Below are 22,425 nucleotides of genomic sequence, written 5' to 3'. Positions count from 1 at the left end.
GCACCAAAGAAGCAAAGTAGACATGGAAAATGTTGCAGACAGCTTAATGCGTTCAATATGGAGCAGCTGTTTGTCACCGCCTGTCGAAGCAATTGTAATGTCACAGTTTGACACACCCTTGGAGGAAGTAGCGGAGTTGGCAGATAAAATGCAGAACGTGATAACACCGGCTCATATCAGCGCAGTCACTGCACTTCATGCGAGAGCGACATCAAGTGTTTCACATGCAGATTACGACACCTTGGCAGCAATGGCAGATCTATTGACAGAACAGATCGGCAAACTGTTACCTTAGCATGGCAGAAGATGAACCAATATTGTCGATGCTCGTGCAGTGGGTCACCTACGACCTCTTCTGCAGCTGAAGCTGAGTAGCAAGCTATCTGCTGGTAAAACCAGAAATTCAGGGAGCAAGCATGCAGATGCGCAGCCCCCAGCACTTACCCAAATGGCAATGGCAGTCGGAAGTAGGCGCCTCCTCCAATTGTCAGTCAGTGTCTCTGAGCTTGTTTGTTATTGATCAGGGGTCCAGCTGGAAATATTGAATAGACATGAAGTCCAATCTGTCCATTTGTCCACGGACTATGTTGCACAGGAAGCGAACCACCCATTCTATTGTGTTTGACTGCTGCAAACAACTCACTCATAACAACATACAGCACTCTGCACCTGGAACTAGACCTGGGCTTACGACGAGCCTTCATGTGGGATTTTACTGTTGCAGACATTCGCCAAACCTCTCATTGGAGCCAATTTCCTCACCCATTACAGTCTGTTGCTGTATATGAAGTCCTCAATGCCCAGTTGATGACACCACAGGTTTAACGCATCCAGATTTTGGTGGAATGCAGCTGTTCATATTGCCAAAGTAATACAGGTGGCAGACGGCAAGTACATGGAGCTGCTGAATGGATTTCTGTCTTTGACATGACACCCTAGAGTGCCTAAGAATGCAAGGTATGACACTGTCCACTATATAGAGACAACTGATGGTCCTCCCACATCTTGCAGACCACGATGTTTGGCTCCAGATTGTCTTAAAATTGCGAAAGAATAGTTTGACAGAATGATTCATGAAGGTATAATGTGGTCCTCACCAATACATTTGGTCCCAATAAAGGATGGTGGATAGTGGCATTTGACCAGGGAGCCCTGAATACCAGGTCAATACCAGACAGATGCCTAGTGCTGTTGTTGTGTGACATTACTATGCATTGAGTGGTGCAGTTATTTTTAGCATCCTGGATTGTGCAAAAGCATACACACAGATCCCTGTAGCTGAATGAGACATTCCAAGACAGCAGTCATCAATCCTTTTGGCCTGTTTGAGGGCAAGTTTATGACTTTCGGACACATGAACGCTGCTCAATCATGGCAACACTTCATTGACTCAGTGCTACAGGGCTTAACTTTTGCTTTCGCGTAACTGGACGATTTTTTTTTTTTTTTTTAAAGCAACATCAGCAGCATTTAACGGCAGTGTTTAAAGAGTTTTGGCCTGCTCCAAGTGGATATCCTAGGGTGTAGAATAACAGCAGCAGGATCGCTACCACTGCCAGGGAAGGTGAAAGCCATCTTACAGATTTCACGCCCTAATATGGCCAAGGAATTACGTCAATTTCTTGGTATGCTAAATTTTTATTGTCGTCACTTAACACACTCTGCTGACTTACAAGAAACCATTAATTGCAGAACTCACTGGCCCAAAGAACAAAGGTAACTCTGCTATAACATGGACTGATAGCATGTGTGTAGCATTTGAAGCGACCAGAAAGAGCATTGCTTATGCCGCACTACTGGTGCATCCTGAGCCCTAGTGGGCGACGCTAGCCAGATGGCAATGGATGCAACATTTGCAACAACAATATAGTGGCACACGGCAACCACTTGCATTTTTATCGCGCAAGTTATTGCACTCACAAAAGCTGTGGAGCGCCTATGACAGAGAACTTTTGACCATTTACGAGTCCATCAGATATGTCAAACCTCACGTGGAAGAGAGAGACTTTTTTATCTACACCAATCACAAACCTCTAACTTAACGCCTTTCACCAGAACAGTAGAAACTGTTCATCTAGGCAACGCAGTCAGCTAATGTTTGTCTCACAATTCAGCATGGACATTCAGCACATCTCTGGCATCGACAGTGTGGTGGCTGATTGTTTGTTTTAGGTCACAAGCATTACTAGCATGATCGATTATGCCAAACTTGCTGCTGCTCAACAATCATATCAAGAACTACAAGTACTGTTTTCAGCAGGAACATTGGTGATGGATCTGCAGCTTAGTCAAAATAGAGCTGTTTTGTAACATGGCAATGCCAAAACTGCAGCAGTTCCTTCCATTTACCTTCAGAAGCAACATCTTTAAAATGCTACACGACTTGTGCCACCCTGATATTCAATCAACAACCTATGTAGTGGCAAATCATTATGTGGGGCCAGGTATACAGAAAGACTGCCTCAAATGGGTGAGGTGTTGTCTTAAAAGCCAATGCAGCAATATACACCGCCACATGCAAGCAGCAATAGGGAACTTAACGATTATGATGGCCCATTTCAGTCACTTCCACATCAACATCATTGGTCCATTGCCATCGTTTGACAGTCAGTTTTAAATCCTTACACCCACTGGCTCAAAGCTGTACTGGTGGATAATGTTACAGCAGAAACTCTGGCTCTCACTTTTGTGTTGTATTGGGTGTCACCCTTTAGCTGTCTGATACGCATCACAACAGACAGAGGACTACAATTTGAATCCGGCCTGTTCAGACAACTCACGAAGTTTTGTGGCACAACTGATTACAAAACGACAAGCTATCACCCAGCCAAGTAAGGGGATGATTGAGAGATGGCATCACTCATTTAAGACAGCAGTAATGTGCCACAGCTCTAAGTAGACCAAGGCTTCCCATGGTACTATTCAAACTCAGAAACATTTTCAGATCTGATCTAGACACTTCTTTGGGGGAAATGATGTACAGTGGGCATCAAACTGCCGTTGCAGCTGCCATACGCAGGTCTCTATCATGTAGTCACAAGAGGAGACAAGACAATTGACATTTCAACTAACAGAAAGACGATCACTGTTACTATAGACAGGGTTAAACCAGCTTTCCAAGAAGCAAAATGCCCACGTTTCCAAGACCACGGCCTCAGCCAACAATCGCCTCATCACTGCCTTCACAGCTGCCGGTGCAGATTACAACAGCAGCAGACCTACCAACACATACTTCAAGATCTGGTCGCTGCATCCACTTTCCAGCCCCTATTTGGAATAACACTTGCTTCCACCATAGGGCTGATGTGGCAACTTTGCGCAGTTACATAGTGTTGTACAGCATATGTCGTAAACCTATGCATATGTTTAAAAACAATTGCATCGTCAAACATTTCATGCCAGCCACCAGATGTGCTGTGTTTTATATATGTTTGTTTTGATTCTGTTATTCTTTGATTTTGTTTTCTTGTATCTTCAATGCTGTTGGTGCATAATTACGAGATAACTCTGATGTTTTGTTCCCTTCATGTTAATTTATTTTCAATTTCGAACAAGCCATGTATTCTTCACCGTCTCCTGTGGCTGTGATCAGTAAAGCTAATGTTAATATTGTTTGAGAGAGTTTCTGTGTAGTGTGGTTCCATCGTATTAAGTACCCACAGGTTCTAATGGGTGAGCGACAGTGTGCCCACCTCGAACGGATAACAATCATTTCTAAATTGTATTGGCGCATGTGTATCTTTGTGATTGTTGAGATCATCATGACACCTTTGTTGATCAGTATTTAGAGTGTTTCGTCGTTTGGCTGCTAATAGCGATAGTTGATAACTTTGCTGACTTTGTGTTAATCAAATGTTTTTAGTTTAAACACAGCTCAAATTACATAATTATTTTTTCATTCTTCACAAGACGCCTTTAGAGAATTTATTATCAAGGCATGTTTCGCAGTCTTAAAGTGTGCTAAACTGCAGTGCCATGCCTCTTCACACAGCATTCTTCTATTGCATGTCACTGTATTTCGCACTGTGGTATTCAAACATGTATATTTTGTAATGGGGGCCATCAAGTCTATATTCAGGCCAGTGGAAATTAAAATGTCCTGTGGTGCCTCTCATACTGTGAATGGGCAGGTTTGAAGTCCAACCCTGCTTAAAAAAAGAAATCTCATGATTAATACTGGGTGGGATTATTTGCAACCTGGAGAATAACAACTCTTCAGATAATTTGCACTCTTTATTGCCTATCTGCTAATAACTCTCACTCTTGTGTGACATAAAATTAAATATAGAAAACATGAAACCGGTAAAGGCGAGACAAGCAGGACAGTATACATTTCTACAATCCTTGCATACCAGCATTTTTTTCTCTCTAATCTTGCTACAGTTTTCCTTTCTGCAAAAGAATCTGTTAACTCATCAAAGTTCATCCAATGTTTTGCTACATGAAAAATGAAAATGTCATTGTCTAATACTGAAAAAGCTGTTAATATGAATAGTACCCAGAGTGATGTGGTTTCTTGGTTTGATTATGTTTATTTTGTCACTATCTGTTAGATAAAGTGAAATAGGCCTTTATAATTTTGAGCAATTGTAACACATGCCAAATAAGCGAGACCGTTTTGGTACAAATGATCATTTTTATGTACCTCATTTATATAAACAACATGACAGAATATAATTCACGAAGTACCAATATCAGTTGCCTATTAGGCCTGCTACAAACTAAGTGTTTTATGTTAGAAAATAGTTCCATATTTCATTCATAAGCTCCAGTTTCTTAAGCATGAGATTGAGAAGTAGTAGTAGTACAAAATTTTTATATAAATTTGGAATCTTCATATTCTTCCATAAAATTTGCATAATGTCCCTGTCCCTTTTCCTTCCTCGTTCTAACAAAGAATCTTGTCATCACTAATTCTGTGACTCTTCCTACTATTATCAAAACTTATTGTCTGGTGTACTTCACTTACTGTTCCAGAATCACTGGTTCAGTTATTCTGCATTTATTCTCTGATTAGGAGTTGTTATGTGCTCGTACAATGCGTTTTCCATGCTATTCCTAGAATACAGGTAAGCGGCTGCTAACTGAGGACTGTAAGACAGTAGTGTAGTGATCTGGTAAAAATTTTTAGTGTTCGGGTTTATTCGGCTCAGCTCATATAACGCCCATCCGCTTTTGTCTGTGGGAAACTTAAGATTCATGGGTTGCGTTTCGAAATCATATGAATAATCAATAGACCAGTGTGTGCTGGATGCTAGGCGCTTTGTGAAACAAGGTTTTTTCTTCAAGAATATGAATTTGGCACACCTTGAAATTACTGCCCAAGGCAGACAACCCTTCACCCCAGATCCAGGCTGCTACAGTGTGAGTGATAGTTTGCATATGTGTGGTTTTCTACGTAATTTAGGAGGGACAGTACCAGGTAACCTCATAAAGATGACTACAGTGCAGAAGACGCAGAACAACACACATGCAAACAGCATACAAAATACTTACATAAATATTTGTTCTTGACAACAGGAAAAACTCCTTGAAATGTGTCGTGCTAAGCATGAAAAAATGCATAACTGGGTGCAGTGTTTCTTTATTTAAATAATCAGTGACGGCTGCAGGCTTTCCAACAACACTGATAATGTATGAAATTAAGCGAAACATTTCTACTTCCCAGACAGTTACCAGTTCCAGTTACACCAGCAGTTTTTATCAGATACTAAATCTTTATCAGATAATAAACAAGTGCCTGGCAAGGATTTTGATACGTATTATAGCCTATAAATACACTCCTGGAAATTGAAATAAGAACACCGTGAATTCATTGTCCCAGGAAGGGGAAACTTTATTGACACATTCCTGGGGTCAGATACATCACATGATCACACTGACAGAACCACAGGCACATAGACACAGGCAACAGAGCATGCACAATGTCGGCACTAGTACAGTGTATATCCACCTTTCGCAGCAATGCAAGCTGCTATTCTCCCATGGAGACGATCGTAGAGATGCTGGATGTAGTCCTGTGGAACGGCTTGCCATGCCATTTCCACCTGGCGCCTCAGTTGGACCAGCGTTCGTGCTGGACGTGCAGACCGCGTGAGACGACGCTTCATCCAGTCCCAGACATGCTCAATGGGGGACAGATCCGGAGATCTTGCTGGCCAGGGTAGTTGACTTACACCTTCTAGAGCACGTTGGGTGGCACGGGATACATGCGGACGTGCATTGTCCTGTTGGAACAGCAAGTTCCCTTGCCGGTCTAGGAATGGTAGAACGATGGGTTCGATGACGGTTTGGATGTACCGTGCACTATTCAGTGCACCAGTGGTGTACGGCCAGTGTAGGAGATCGCTCCCCACACCATGATGCCGGGTGTTGGCCCTGTGTGCCTCGGTCGTATGCAGTCCTGATTGTGGCGCTCACCTGCACGGCGCCAAACACGCATACGACCATCATTGGCACCAAGGCAGAAGCGACTCTCATCGCTGAAGACGACACGTCTCCATTCGTCCCTCCATTCACGCCTGTCGCGACACCACTGGAGGCGGGCTGCACGATGTTGGGGCGTGAGCGGAAGACGGCCTAACGGTGTGCGGGACCGTAGCCCAGCTTCATGGAGACGGTTGCGAATGGTCCTTGCCGATACCCCAGGAGCAACAGTGTCCCTAATTTGCTGGGAAGTGGCGGTGCGGTCCCCTACGGCACTGCGTAGGATCCTACGGTCTTGGCGTGCATCCGTGCGTCGCTGCGGTCCGGTCCCAGGTCGACGGGCACGTGCACCTTCCGCCGACCACTGGCGACAACATCGATGTACTGTGGAGACCTCACGCCCCACGTGTTGAGCAATTCGGCGGTACGTCCACCCGGCCTCCCGCATGCCCACTATACGCCCTCGCTCAAAGTCCGTCAACTGCACATACGGTTCACGTCCACGCTGTCGCGGCATGCTACCAGTGTTAAAGACTGCGATGGAGCTCCGTATGCCACGGCAAACTGGCTGACACTGACGGCGGCGGTGCACAAATGCTGCGCAGCTAGCGCCATTCGACGGCCAACACCGCGGTTCCTGGTGTGTCCGCTGTGCCGTGCGTGTGATCATTGCTTGTACAGCCCTCTCGCAGTGTCCGGAGCAAGTATGGTGGGTCTGACACATCGGTGTCAATGTGTTCTTTTTTCCATTTCCAGGAGTGTATATCATACAGAAAGTTCAAAAATGCAAAGGAGGCTCCTATATGTAACTTTTCCCACTTAAAATGTTTTTTTTCCCACATTTTACATTTACCCGCATTTTACACCATTTTTTAAAGTCTGTTGAGAAGTGTAAAAGTGGGATTTCATTGTATTTCAATTTCATTATCATATAATTTCATTATCATATAATCATATCATATAATCTGGCAATAAAGTTGTGTTGATGCAGATGGTGGTTTGCAATGCAATATTTAAAGTACTTGACAGCTGTAGACTATTGCTTCAAGAAAAGTATATTGCCGATTTGGCAGAAAAGTAAGTTATGCCCATGTTCCAACACCTGTAACTCAAAAACGGCTACTCCAACTGAAAAATGTCATTCATGAAAGTTAAAGAACATCAATTTCTACATAAAAAGAGCTCATAAATTTTAAATTACTCAACTGTTTCAAAGATACAAATAAAATTGTGAAAGTATTCTTAGCACTAAAGAAAAATGTGGTTATGTCGAGTTCTGAAAAAATTTGTAATTTCTAACTTTTTTCTTTAATGAAGGAGATAATGATGAACTTCAGCTATTCCTTCATCAGACTCTATCTACATGGATGACCAGTATTACATTTTTGAAATTTTTTGTGTCAACAATACTTAGTTTCTAAAAAAAAAAATACCCCTCCTATAAAATTCTGTAAATGATGTTTGTTGAGTTTGAGACTACCTTCAGTCATTACTTACACCACTGATATTGTCCTTAATGTAACCACACAGATTAAAAAAACTTTGAACTTAAGCAGTTTGGGAATGTTACAACAACTTCTTTATTATATACTTCTTTTCAACCTGTATTTGCAGACAACAAAATCCATTCTTGTATAGTTTGACTAGTTTTGGAACTGATGGGTGCAGTTGATCTTTACTTGGTTTTACAAAGCAAATTTCTTAATTCAGCTTGATCCACTTTCATTTTCTGAGCTATCTAAGATGAACTGCTTAACACTATTAGCCCTAAGGAACACTGTGTGCGTGCGTGCCTGTGTGTGTGCGTGCGCGGGGGGCGGGGGGGGGGGGGGGGGGGGTCGCTTTATATACTGTAAATGATGCAGTATTAATGAGAATCTGATAGGAACTTTGTGGCCTTGGTTGTACTTGGGTTACAAAAAATTATTGTACTCTCTATGTTGTATTAACATTTTTGATTACTGCAGGAGTACTTATTCTTGTAAAGATTTTTGTGAGAAAAACTTTGCTTTATCTTTTTAATGATTTCTTGCAGCCTCAAACACTTGGATACAATCAATACCCAGCACATAAAAGTTCAGGGGGGCTGTTAGATAAAGCAAAGTATGCTATTGCAGGAACACTTGGAACTGTGAGTATCACTTCATTTCTTCCCTTCACTTGCCTGTTAAAGAAGTAAATTTCTACAATGTTCTTTATATGATGCAAAAGGAGCATGGTAGACAATAACACCATAGGCACACACTAATCAGAAGTTACTTCTAATGTGGGTTTAGTGTGGTATGTTGTTGCATTCCAATGTTTCCTCACCACAAATCATAACCATATTAATTGATTGAGAATGCCTGAAGGTTGTGTAGCTGTGTTGTAGTTCCCATCTCAGTTTAATTCATCTTAAATGAACACTGAAAATTTCAGGTGTCTTATGTCTTATACATTAACAAAATTGTTAATTGTCATATAGACACTGTAAAATATTGATTTTTACTTATCATTGGTGCACCTATAGAAGTTGTTTCCAGCATGTCATTTGCAACTGAGAATAGTAAAATATCTTTGTTTGTACTCTGCAGGGTAACTCGCATTTACAGTATTGTTCATAGTCCTTTCTTCATCCAAAATTTAATATGGAATGTTAACTTTGTACAGTGTCTACTTGTTTTTTCCCATTGCTTAATAAACGTCCAGCTAAGTAATCAAGCCTACCTGAAGATTCTTGAGCTCACTGGTGGCAGAGGTTTTTTACTCAACTATTTACTCATTACACTCTTAGGAATGATATTAGTTTTCTGTCTGTACTTTATCCATAACTTCATCATTCTGTGGTTAACAGGGCCCACCACTAGCAAAAAATAGCTGTTTACTGTAATATCTTTCATCCCAATTGTGACATCCTAAGTGGAAGTTAATTTATGAGAACAAACCATAAAGTTTCTGCCACTATTTTTTAGCCGAATTATGGCTGTAAATATGAAGTCAGCAGTGAAACTTTTTGGGCCCGCCTGGCCTTATATGCCAGTAGCTCTGTGGCCTGGAGCTGCTGTCAGTCATTGAAAATGGCAGTTGTGTTGCCCACAGCATATGAGCAACAAAGGGTGAATTTCTTTCTATCAAGCAAGAGTATGAATGCCCATTGAAATCCACAGGGAAATGCAGCCCAGGTATATTCCATATACACAGAATTTCTGTCATTTATATTTCAGAGGAAATAAATAAATAATGAACAAACTTAAGTAAGAGATGTTAATGCACAAAAGAAGTACTTTCAAGATCCTCATCTGAATTACAAAATTCCAAGGTCCCACATTCAAAAAAGGGAAGGGGTCAATTCATGCTACTTCCTGCAACTCTCTTGCATAATGACAATGGCCTATAAACTAGAGAGATTCAGGCCCATACAGGACAGAGAAGTACCAACAGTCTCTTTCTGCTTTCCATCTATGTACAGAATAGGATTGGGAAATAGACTGATACACTGTGTACTCTCTGCCAAGCACCACACAGTTGGTGTGCAGAGTACAGATGCAGATAAATATGATTCCTTATTTAAAAAAATAGAGGGAAACAATCCACATGGGAAAAATTTATCAAAAAACAAAGATGATGTGACTTACCAAACGAAAGCGCTGGCAGGTCGAAAGACACACAAACAAACCCAAACATACACACAAAATTCAAGCTTTCGCAACAAACTGTTGCCTCATCAGGAAAGAGGGAAGGAGAGGGAAAGACGAAAGGATGTGGGTTTTAAGGGAGAGGGTAAGGAGTCATTCCAATCCCGGGAGCGGAAAGACTTACCCGTCCTTTTTTCCCCCTAAGGTAAGTCTTTCCGCTCCCGGGATTGGAATGATTCCTTACCCTCTCCCTTAAAACCCACATCCTTTCGTCTTTCCCTCTCCTGCCCTCTTTCCTGATGAGGCGACAGTTTGTTGCGAAAGCTTGAATTTTGTGTGTATGTTTGTGTTTGTTTGTGTGTCTTTCGACCTGCCAGCGCTTTCGTTTGGTAAGTCACATCATCTTTGTTTTTTGATAAATGATTCCTTATTTACCTTTAAAAGATCTGAAGCACAGTCAGTTATATTACTAAAAGATATTGTATTATTCATAGTCATTTATTGCCTAAATATGCCTCTTATTTCCTCCCCCTGTACCTAATATCTCCTAGTAATTAGGCACCAGAAAGGGCATCCTGCCACAGAAACCAGAGTGAAACTTAAAATGAGCAAACCTTGCATCATTTGTGAATGCCAAAGAAAAATAAATAGTACACATTTTAGAAGTAAGAATCAATGCAAGGAGATTTTGGTACCTAGCTGCTTATTTGATTGGACCCATGCTTTTAGGTTGTATTTATTTAAACCTGTTTGTAATTAAGAACAGCTTTAAATAAGTTCAGTCTAAGTGAACAAAAGTGGTCTTCAGTTAATAAATTACGGCTTCTTTTCTCAGTGCAGCATGTACAGATTGCTTTTTGTGGCGTGTAGTTCACTGTGATGAGCTTGTGCACTGTGTTGTTGTTGTTGTTGTTGTTGTTGTGTGTGTGTGTGTGTGTGTGTGTGTGTGTGTGTGTGTTGTGTTGTGTCATGGAAGTGCAAGCACACTGCCAACATCTCCCAGTTGCACCAGCAGGGCAGCTAAACCGGGTGAGCTCTGACAACAGTCTGACAAATGGATAACCATCCACTCAGTCACAATCCCCATACTCCATAAGATGCTGCGGAAAGTTCTAGGATTTAAGCCAAGATGCTGGTGCACAGTTGACTGACTGGGAATTTTCTACAACAACCTATCCCTCCACCCCCTCCCCCACAGGCTAGATACTAGAAATGAAACTTCCTTCTGCCACTGATATTGTAACTGGTTACATCAACCTCAAGCATTAACTGCACCTCACTTGCAGACATCTGTGGGTTTGACATAATTGCACCTTTTAATTTCCACTATGTAGCATGGATACTGGCAAAATGTTAATCAGGTAACAAATTCGAATTCAGGTTGATCCACATCTTGGACGTGAACCATCTACAACTGTTGTTATCAGCACATATTCATCACTAATAGATGCAAGTAAAATACCTCTCGGTCCAGAACACTGTTTGCTTACACCACAGTGCACTCATTTCACAGGTTGTTGCAAATGTTACCCTACATACACACAACGATGAGCCAAAACGTTATGACAACTGCCCACTATGAGATTGAATGCTGCCAGGTGGCGTTGCGAGCATGTGATGTGGTGAGGAATGTTTATAAGTGGAGCAAAGATGAATGGTGAATTATTCTAGGAATAATATGAACCAAAAGTGGAGAAAGCCACTGACGTTTAGAGACTGTGACAAAGGACGAATTGCGGTAGTCCAGGGCCTGGGAACAAACAACTCAAAAGCAGCAAGGCTGATTGGCTGTTCACATTCTACTGTCGTGAACATATATGGAAAGTGGTTGAGAGATGGTTAAATTGTGAGAATGTGACAAAGTGGTTGATGTCCACACTTTATCACTGAACATGTAGGTCAGAGGATTGCAGACTCTGTAAAGTAGGATAGGTGGTACATCTGATGATAGAGCACAATGTTGGTGTCGGCACAAGTGTTTCAGAGCACACCATTCAGCACAAACTGTTGAACAGAGGGTTTCATAGCAGACCTCCCCTACATGTTCCCATGTTGACCCGACAGCACAGTCGATTATGATTGCAGTGGGCACAGGATCGTCGAGGTTGGACCATGGGTCACTGAAAATGTGTCACATGGTTGGATAATTTTTTTTTTTTTTTTTTTTTTAATCAGGTAGATCACGGGTGGCCAGCAATAGGTTTTAATCCAGCCAACAGAAGAAACTGATGGGCGAGAGAGTGAGATGCTCATTTTGTACTCCACCTGGGACACATTTTCAGCTATTTCAGCCAACTTGTGCATAATATGTATGCCAAATTCAAACAGTTTAGACTGGTAAACTTTTTAAAATGAACAAAGAAATGTTGGCTTAATTTATGTAGTGTTGCGGAAAACAACATGCCTATGTGATCAGTCATCAGAAGTATTTTTTGACAGACATGTAAAAAATGTTTACTAATAGTGTTTCTGAATGTTAACACACTAAATTTTAAAAACTCAAAAGACCTGCCTGTGGCCTATAATCCCAAAGTTATTCATAATTGCTTGTCGACTAGGATTGCCATCTCACTGCTGTATTTTGTTTTTCTGTTCTTTCTCATATTAACATTAGTAAATAATGCTCCTCCACTGTGGGTGTAATAGAACAGTGCAACTGTTGAAATTGAATGTAATTTGTATTGAATTAGCTATAACCAGTAGCTTTTATAGGCGTCTATTTTTCAGTGGTGACATTTTAAGATGCGTGGCATTCCCTCATAAGACGTTTACATTTATTTACATGTTGTGAACATTGTTTCTTTAGTAACAAAATTGCAGAATTTTGTAACAAAAGTTTTTAAGACAGCTTTTGCAAAACGTCATACATATCAAAACAATGTTCGTGACATCTTCAGATGTGTACATTTATTTATGTGTTTTCTTATGTACTGTGTTTTACAAAAGCTGTCTTAAAAACTTTTGTTACAACATTCTGCAATTCTTTTAGTAAAGAAACAATGTTCACAACATGTAAATAAATGTAAACATCTTGACAGGGAGTGCCAGGCATTATAAAATGTCACCATGGAAAAATAGACACCTATAAAAGGAACTAGTTACACCTAATTCATTACAGATTACCTTCAGTTTCAACAGTTTCACTGTTCTATTACATCCACAGTGGAGAAATATTATTTACTAATGCTAATGTGAGAAAGAACAGAAAAACAAAATATAGCAGTGAGATGGCAATCCCAGTCAAAAAGCAATTACATAAAATGAATGTACTCCCCGAAATGTGTGTTATGAGGTATAATTTGTTAGTGTGTAATGTCAGGGAAGGTGTGCTATTCATATTGGTGGGTTACCCCATAAGCATTGTCATGGACACTACAGTTTTGACTGTATGTACTAGGAGTGCTGTTGTCAGTCACATGATGAGGCAGCCTGCTAGCTTAAGGTCTGGAAGTCACCAAAGCTTGCCCATGTTTCAGGTAAATGGTCATGTCTGTATTCGATAAAATCCAGGGCAATGGCTGTTTGAAATGTGCACTGCACCACAAATGCATCCTGGTATGGGCAAGTAAATGCCATGGAGGACATTCACCTGAGCTTCCGTGGGACCTGTGGTAGTAATAAAAGATACCATTACAACTGTGGACTATATGAACATAATTGCAGACCACCTGTATCCCTTCATGCTTGATGTCTCCCTGATGGTACAACTGTCCCATAAGGCTGCTTAGCCAAAAGTCCTGTTGTCTCTGCTATACTCCATGTCTTCCATGTTAAAATATTTCCATCTGGAAAGGCTTCAAGGCCACCATAGTCTGCATGGTTGCCCCATATGACAGCAAGAGTAAGCCATGTACTACCTCCGAAAACTGCTTGTACATCACATGTAAAGTTCAAATGGAGTCCACGAAAGATATTTGGACCTCCAATCAACTGTTGTTTATTAAACTGTCCAGCCAAATCAATGTCAATAGCTTTCAAACTGCGATACACAGGAAAGCTGCGCCACCAGCGACGACGCCATGCACGTCGCCGAGGCATTGCTGTGGCACGTTAACACAAGCAGGATAAATGTATATGTCACAACCGGAATTGTGCTACACTGATTTGAGGAGCAAGGTAGTGAGCTCACATTGATGTGGTGGCCAATAAATTCGCCTGGTCTCAATCTGATGTAACATCACATTTGGGAAGCTATAGGGCACCAGCTCCATGCCAATGAACCACCGACCCATAATTTACTGGATTTGTATGACCTTTGCGTAGACGTATGGTGCCGAATACTTCCAGGCATACCAAGAACTTGTTGAAGCCATGCTGCACAAGATCGCAGCTGTGTTACCTTCCAGAGATACACCAATACATTATTAAGCAGATGATCATAGTGTTTTGGCTCATCAGTGTATCCTGCAACCAGCATGCTTACATTATCTCATGCTATGTAAATACATATTCACTGCCACAGTTAGTCACGGTCCCAAGACCATGTGAACAGTAATTAATTATCCTGAATATGAAAATATAAACTTAAACACCCTAGTTGTAGTTACACACAAGATAATTATTCATAATATTGCACATCACCTCATGATAAAGTTTACATGAAATTTGCGTACAGACAAACATATAAAACTGCCACAGCAGGAGTTGTGTTGTAAGTTCACAAGTTGTGTGAGACACTGGTGGAACAGGAGTAGTTGCTGCAGGCTAGTAATACTTCTGAAAACATATTTAGGTGTGCATGTAACTGTTTTATTTTATAGCTGTTCCGCCAGTGTGCTTCAAACACTTACAGGTGTACAACAACACTCTGGTTGTGTAAGATTTCTGTTTGTTTGTACATATATTTCACTTAAAAATCATGACATTGTTATACAACATTACTGATACTTATGTCCATAGCTGCTGCTACTATCTTTTTGTAAGATACTTATTTATAACTCTATATTCAGGATAATTAAGTGCTGCTCTCAGGAGTCATCTAAACCCAAAAACATTTGTGACAATAAATATGTTTGTACATGGTTAAAACTGTTATTTAATCAAAATAATCCATCTTTCCAGAATTTATGTACACTGAAAATTCATTATGAAGCATTCTGCATGCTATGTTAGCAATTGTTTATATCCATGACAAGACAGAGCAAACAGGCCAGTGTTTAACCTAAGAATTGCTTTGCAAGAAGTTGATGTATTAGTATTTATTTACTATAGAGTGTGAAGATGCTATATTTGGGTGATTTGAATGTAAATTAATGAAAGCTTGCATATAATAAGACAGAGAAGAATCAGTGTCAGTACTCACGTGATTTGTCTCTGTTGTACAGTAATACAAACTGGAAACAAATATTTTAGGGTGGTGGACATGGGCCAGGCACAGGCTCATTGTTGGGTGCCGGCCTGGCAGGAGCAGCTCTTACAGGACACCTAAGTCCGGTAGGTAGAGATTGTGCTCTAGTGGCATCAACAAGGATTCCATTAGGCACCATGCATGCCACTTTCATAATTTGCCCCAAAACATTTCTGTGTGAGTTTGCATGCCTAATAGATGTAAATGTCCATGTACTAACATTCTTATCTTAAAAAGAAAAAAGCTTCAAGTGGGATCAAGTGAACAGTGAGGTAGGTCAACAAAACCATGAATTTTTTCTTGAACCATATTATTGCAGTAAGCCATTTAGTTCATTTCCTGTTATCAATAAAACAAATAACTTTTATTTAAAATAACAGCTTAGAAAGTTCAGAGCCCACATTGTTGAATAAGATACACAGTTCCCTTCAGTCTCGTACTTACTGGTGGAAATCTATGTAATGATTTATTACGTGTCTAGCTTTTGCGTGAATGGTGTTTTTATTTTTTTTATTTTTTTTAAAAAAAAACACTACTTACAGTTAGATACATAAAAATTCTGAGTATACATCTTTATGCCACAGCCACTCCCAACCCACTGTAATGTAGGTCCTAGGTGTAAGACCTACCCATTGCACCAATCCAGCACATGTTTATCCTACTCTGACAGAGACAGGGTCATCTGTGAAAGCATTCCTGTCATACACCTTATCTCATTTACCTTCTGCACAACTTTTTATGTGGACATTACCACTAAGCAATTGTCCACCCAAACGAATGGTCACCGCCAAACTGTGGTCGAGAGCTGATTTCACCACCCAGTGGCAGAACATGCTGCCAAACACAATATGCTCAACTTCAATGGCTGCTTCACCACCTTGTGCCATAGGAATCCCCCCCCCCCCCCCCCCCTCAATACCTGTTTCTCTGATTTACCCAGATAGGAATCATCCTTACACATTATACACTTAACTCTGATCCTGAAACCCTCCTGGCATCAATCTCTGCTATCCCTGATCCACAACCACTCCTACCTGTCCCCATGCCCTCACCTCACCTCATCAATCTACATGCACACAGTTGTCTCCGCAGTCCTCCTGCACTCTGTTCTTTTACCTCTCCATCCTAACTCAAGCAGACACTTTGTGAACGTCACTCAACTTCCTTTGTGTGCAGCAGTGTGAGCTCACTGGTATAACATCATGCCTCATTCCCTTATTGTCTCTCCCTCCCTCCCCCTCCCCACCTCCTTGCTCCTCCCACCTACTCAACCTGACACAACCCCTCAAACCAATCAAGCTGCATTTCTGGCACACTGTAATTGTATGTGTCATGTCTGGCACTGTGTGTGTGTGTGTGTGTTTGTGTGTGTGTGTGTTATTTTGTTAGTGTGAAGAAGCACATTGTCCAGAAAATGGCAACATTATAAATCTTAAGTGCCTGTCGATCACTCAACTCTGCAACTATACGGTATGTATTTACATTTACACCTTCCATTATTTGTATTCCACACAAGACTTATCATATTAAAACGTTGGTTTACCAGAGGTAGGTACCATAATTACACAAAAGAAAAGAAAAAGCACATTTTTGGATCCAAAGGTAATGTTTGAAGCATTTTATTCTCCAGCAAACTGTTTCAATGCTTAGAGGTTGCAAATGGCGGTGTTCACTATCCAGAATCCAATCAGCTTTAGAAATGTGTCATGACTGCTGCATCATAAAAGCACACGCATCTGTGAGTAGTACTGCATGAACATTGAAAAAATGACTTGTGGCCCTGTACAGACCAGAAGATAGAAGTTCTGCATTTCTGGTTGGTTTTGTTGGCAATTTTGCACTGAGAAATAAGTTATGCTGCCAGGTGAAAACAGTTAAAGAAAGTAGGCATTCTGTTATTGGAAATATAGAAATTGGTACATATGTATTAAAATCTATGCATTGGATTTTTTGATAGTTTACAGTATTATTACGGAGCCCCAGAGAGAAAAATCTACCTTGTTAATATCCTTACTTGAAGTACATGAGGAGCATAAAATATTTTTTATGTTTATCCTTACCATTACTTTCCTTGAAAACCACTGTACTTGAATTTAATTGACTATAGTTTCAATGAAACTGCAAATGCTCCATTTAATTTTTCAGTCCAATTTCCTCCAGTGTATTATCATTTCTACCTCGGGGAGACCTAGTTGTTTCTGGAGCTTATCAATACAATAATTCATATGGGTGTCAGCAGTTTTTCTTGCTGTGATATCATTTTCCCCTCATTTACTTAAGGAGATCATGGCTGCTCAGCTGTTACAAGGCTGTATGTGTGCACATCTACCTGATTTCCTCTGCAGGAAATGTCTAGCCATTGCACTTGCCCTATTTGATGCTGTCTGCATTATACGAGGGTACCTGGCTGTAGTCGAAGCTGTGCAGTCCGTGAATATCCAAGTGAGAACACTGCAAGACATGCCGGAAACAGTCCTACATTGCCACTTTCAGGGTCCTCAAACATCAGTTTTCAAAAGCTGACATTTTATCTTTGTTTATAGGAGTAATATATACTGGATGCAACAAACAATTATGCTAACATATGCAAGAGACATTACTCTTGTTTGTTCCTTTTTTGATTCCTTCCTTTCCAGAGATTTTGTTGATCTGAATTGTACAACACATCCTGCTGGTGTAATGTGTTATACAGTGATGCTTCCTCTTTCCACTGCAAGGAGCTAACAATTTCAAATCCATGACAACTCCAAGATGACCCATCATTGTTCAACAAGGGGTTACACAAATACATGTATACTCATACTAGGTTTATTTTGAAAACATACGCATGGTTACCTTACTACAGATAACTGAAGAGACAGTAAAAATGACAGTACACAGAAAATAAAATCAGATAAAGATCTCCCTTAGTCAGATAAAGATGGCACTTAGTCCTCTTCACTGGCATGGTCCACAGAGCCTGCTGTTTTTACACCAACCTCGTTGTAACCAACTGCTGTACAACTGCTTCAGATGGTCTTTAAATGTCTTACCAACCACCACGCGTATCACTTGTAGTTGTGAAGTTGTGCCTCCTGGAATGGCAACAATATCTGTTTAATTTCATGATCTCTGTCTTTACTGCTGGTGTCAGATGTCCATTGAAAGCATCAAGGATCAACATCCTACCATTCTTTAGAAGATCGTCTGGCCTCCTGCTCCAGACTGTATGGTGTCAATCTATAACCAACTTATTAGTCACCCATCATTTTCTGTTACACCAGGTGGTTGCATTTCCTTTGGCATAGGTTTTGTGATGTAGGATGACACAGGGTCACAGCTTTCTTCCATCAGCAAGCACACATACATGACGGTGGTTCACGATTTCTCATTGCTCATTGTGTGAACCAAAGTGCTTGTGGGTCTTTCTCTTCAACTGTTGTATGGGATGGCATGTTGAAGTAAACAGAGGTCTCATCAGTGTTTCTGATTTTTGCCTAAGAGGTAAGCATGTTCCTTCCTCAGTCATATAATGTGTCACTGATACTTGACCAGTTTTTCCACCTACAGTGCGGAGATACACTGAGCAAAGGATGACAGATGTCCCAGCAGAAGTACATTGTGTTGCATCATCCTTGTACACCACCCAGAACTGGCTTTAAATTGGGCGCTGTGTTCCTGTTCCAATTCACATGCATTATTTCATATGGCATCACGGGAAACTGGTGTTCCTTCTTTACCTCTCTCATGCACAAATGCCACTATTTCGAATTAATTTCAAAACATCCACTCTGTGGGCCACTGAAAGCTTTCGTTGTTGACTTCGCATTTTTCAGATGTCCTTTGTCCTTTTGCCACCTCTGAATATTGCCTTATATGACTCCATACTTCCCTGAAGCCATACAATTGTTTGTTGCTTCTGCATGCCAAACAACCACAATTTTGCAATTTCCGTCATAGTAATGCCTGCATTATGTTTAAAACATTGATGTTGAACTACATCGTTCCACACCATGATCCATGACACGCTTTACTGTACAGTTGGAATGTGAGATCTCCGAAGTCAAATAACAACTGGAAAGAAAAAAAAAAGGCTGCAACAAACACCACCTGCTGTCATACAACAATGCCTAAACCACATTTGTATGTTCAAGATTAAAGAGGTTGGTGTAGCAAAGAGAAGAGTTACAGCTTAATGGAAGCTCCGGGTTCTATTTGGCAAAGAAAAGAGAAACTCCACATCATGTGCCATGGATGCAAGACAACCTCCTCCTTTCTTGGCATGAAATTTCAGGAAAAAACCTCATCGTGGATTTGGAGGTATACAGTATTTCATTTACTGGTAATTCGAAGAAGCAGACAATTATGATTTCACTTGAGAACAGTTATTAAATACTCATGAACTGTATGGTTTGTTACTGAAAATATTGCTCATTTCATGCAGCTTTAGCGACAACCACATGCCACAGTAGTACATTAATCATTCCACACTGAAAAGTTGACCCTCAGCACATGGCACAAATAATTATATCGAAAACATGTTGGCAAACATGTCCAACCCAACCTATTCCACACACATGTGTCTTTATTGAATGCAACTCCCTGACCATGATGCCAAGTAACAACAATTAGTACTTCAGAATGCATTGTCAGCAGACAAATGCTGGACTCGACTAAACCAGGAATAGTTGCAGTAACGTAATATTTAATTTGTGTTGAAGCAAATCAATAAGTTTATGGCAAATGTCACAAAATATAATCAATATAGTGATGTGGAACGATATAGGATCCCCATAATTGCAATGTGTTCTTGGTTTGTAGGTGTTGCAATTCTTTAGTGAGAGCAAGCTTTATGGACTTGTGCTGTCAGTACAGCATTTCTTTGTGAGGGACAATTATAGCTCAGATATGAGGTTAAAGGTAAAAGGGAGTAAATTTCCTATTGACCTTGTGGACTGTGAAGGTATTTTCCACTTTTTCTCAAGAAACTCGTCAAGAAAAGGAAGCAACCTGTCTTTTCAAGCTTCATTGTAAATTTTACATTAATGTGGATTGACGTGTTTCTGTTCTTGTGCTAGAAAAGGAAATCAGTAAGGTGTAACAACTGTAAACATATCTTCTACCTTTCATGACAGAAAAGCCTCATTGATGATTATGTCTTGAAGATTTGGGTTGGAACATCCCTCACTCTTCATCAGCTGCTGGGCTAAATTTGTAACATGCAATAGTCAAACTAATTTATCAAACATTGAAAAACAGCGGTACCTCATGAAAGATAGTGTGGTCGTCATGTGTCATCCTCTGAAAGTGACCATGACCAGTCCAAAATAGTCATTATCTTCAACCATCTTTTTGCCTTTTGCTGGCCAGCACTTACCTTCTTCCTTTATTCTTTATGCAGCAATTGCCTTTGGTCTGCTTTACCTTGTGTTCCATCTGTTTTCTTATAGAATCCTAAATTCTTACTGTTCAACCAGCTCAGGTCAACCTTTTCTATTATAGCTGTGTGATGATCTTATTGTGATTTTACAACTCCCACATTTCTTCAGTTTTCCTTCTCCTCAATTTTATTCTATCACCTGTGATTGCAAGCCCAGAAATTTTTTGTTGGCCCTTTCCTTTCAGAAGTGTTAATAGTTGTTCCTCATATTTTTTCCTAAATGTCAAAGCTTCATGTTCATACACTGACGTGCCAAAGGAACTGATATATTCAAATACAGAGATATGTAAACCAGCAGCATACAGCACTGCAGTCGGCGACGCCTGTATAAGACAACAAGTGTCTGGCACAGTTGTTAGATTGGTTACTGCTGCTACAGCGGCAGGTTGTCAAAATACAAGTGAGTTTGAACACTGTGTTATAGTCGGCACATGAGTGATGGGGCACAGCATTACTGAGGTAGCAGTAAAACTCTCCGACATCGCTGTGGCCGGAAAAAGATCCTGCAAGAACAGGACCAATAATGACTGTAGAGAATTTTTCAATGTGACAGAAGTGCAACCCTTCCACAGATTGTAAATTGCTGTAGATTTCAATGCTGGGCCATCAACAAGTGTCAACGTATGAACCATTCAACGAAACACCATGGGTATGGGCTTTCGGAGCCGAAGACCCACCATGACCCTTGATGACTGCATGACACAAAGCTTACACCTTGCCTGGGCTTGTACTGTTTGGTGAAATTGGACTGATGGTGACTGGAAACTTGTTTACTGGTTGTACGAGTCTCGTTTCAAGTTGTATCAGACGGATGGACGTATACAAGTATGGAGACAACCTCATGAATCCATTGACTCTGCATGTCAACATGGGACTGTTCAAGCTGGTGGAGGCTCTGTAATGGTGTGGGGCATGGAATTGGAGTGATATGGAACCCTTGAGACACCTACACACATATCTGACAGACACATACATAAGTATCATGTCTGATCAACTGCATCCATTCATGTCCATTGTGCATTCCAACGGACTTGGGCAATTCCAGCAGGGCAACACAATACCCCACACATCCAGAATTGCTATGCAGTGGCTCCAGGAACAATCTTCTGAGTTTAAACACTTCCGCTGGCCACCAAACTCCCCAGATATGAACATTATTGAGCATATCTAAGGTGCCTTGCAACATGCTGTTCAGAAGAGATCTCTACCCCCTCATACTCTTAAAGGATTTATGGACAGCCCTGCAAGATTAATGGTGTCAGTTCCCTGCAGCACTACTTCAGACATTAGTCGAGCCCATGCCAAGTCGTGCTGCGGGACTTATGCATGCTTGCAGGGGTCCTACACACAGGTGTACTAGTTTCTTTGGCTCTTCAGTGTGTAACAGCAAGATTGACATTTTAGGTCTGTGGAAACCAGATGGCAAAGGCATGAAGATTTCAACAGTGATTTAAAGAGAATAATCTACAGTAGAGGAGAAGTACAAGGCAGGAATGGGGTAGCAATCATTCTGGCAAAAAGTGGATGGTAATGCTATGAACATCTGTCATGTAAATGATACATTACTAATAACCATATTTTCAGCTAAACCCACCAACCATTTTTCTGCTTTTGCATAG

At 40.8% G+C, this 22,425-nt stretch overlaps 1 protein-coding gene across 4 annotated transcripts in view; it reads left to right on the top strand.

Annotated features, from left to right (window-relative positions):
- Positions 1–22,425, top strand: part of LOC126480991 (galectin-4-like) — a 140,486-nt gene that overhangs the window by 99,169 nt on the left and 18,892 nt on the right. For 2 of the 4 annotated variants that reach the window (XM_050104430.1, XM_050104431.1), the window contains exons 6-7: positions 8,462–8,557; positions 15,393–15,473. The exons of 1 other annotated variant lie outside the window; for it this stretch is intronic. In XM_050104430.1, the coding sequence (XP_049960387.1) occupies positions 8,462–8,557; positions 15,393–15,473 (177 nt within the window). The remainder of the gene's footprint in view (positions 1–8,461; positions 8,558–15,392; positions 15,474–22,425) is intronic. One more of the 4 variants, XM_050104433.1, reaches the window with a different exon arrangement.

This window comes from Schistocerca serialis, chromosome 5, assembly GCF_023864345.2.
Source record: "Schistocerca serialis cubense isolate TAMUIC-IGC-003099 chromosome 5, iqSchSeri2.2, whole genome shotgun sequence".
NCBI lineage: Eukaryota > Metazoa > Arthropoda > Insecta > Orthoptera > Acrididae > Schistocerca > Schistocerca serialis.
The sequence above is the reverse complement of the archived record's forward strand: the minus strand, read 5'-3'. Positions and strand labels throughout refer to the sequence as shown.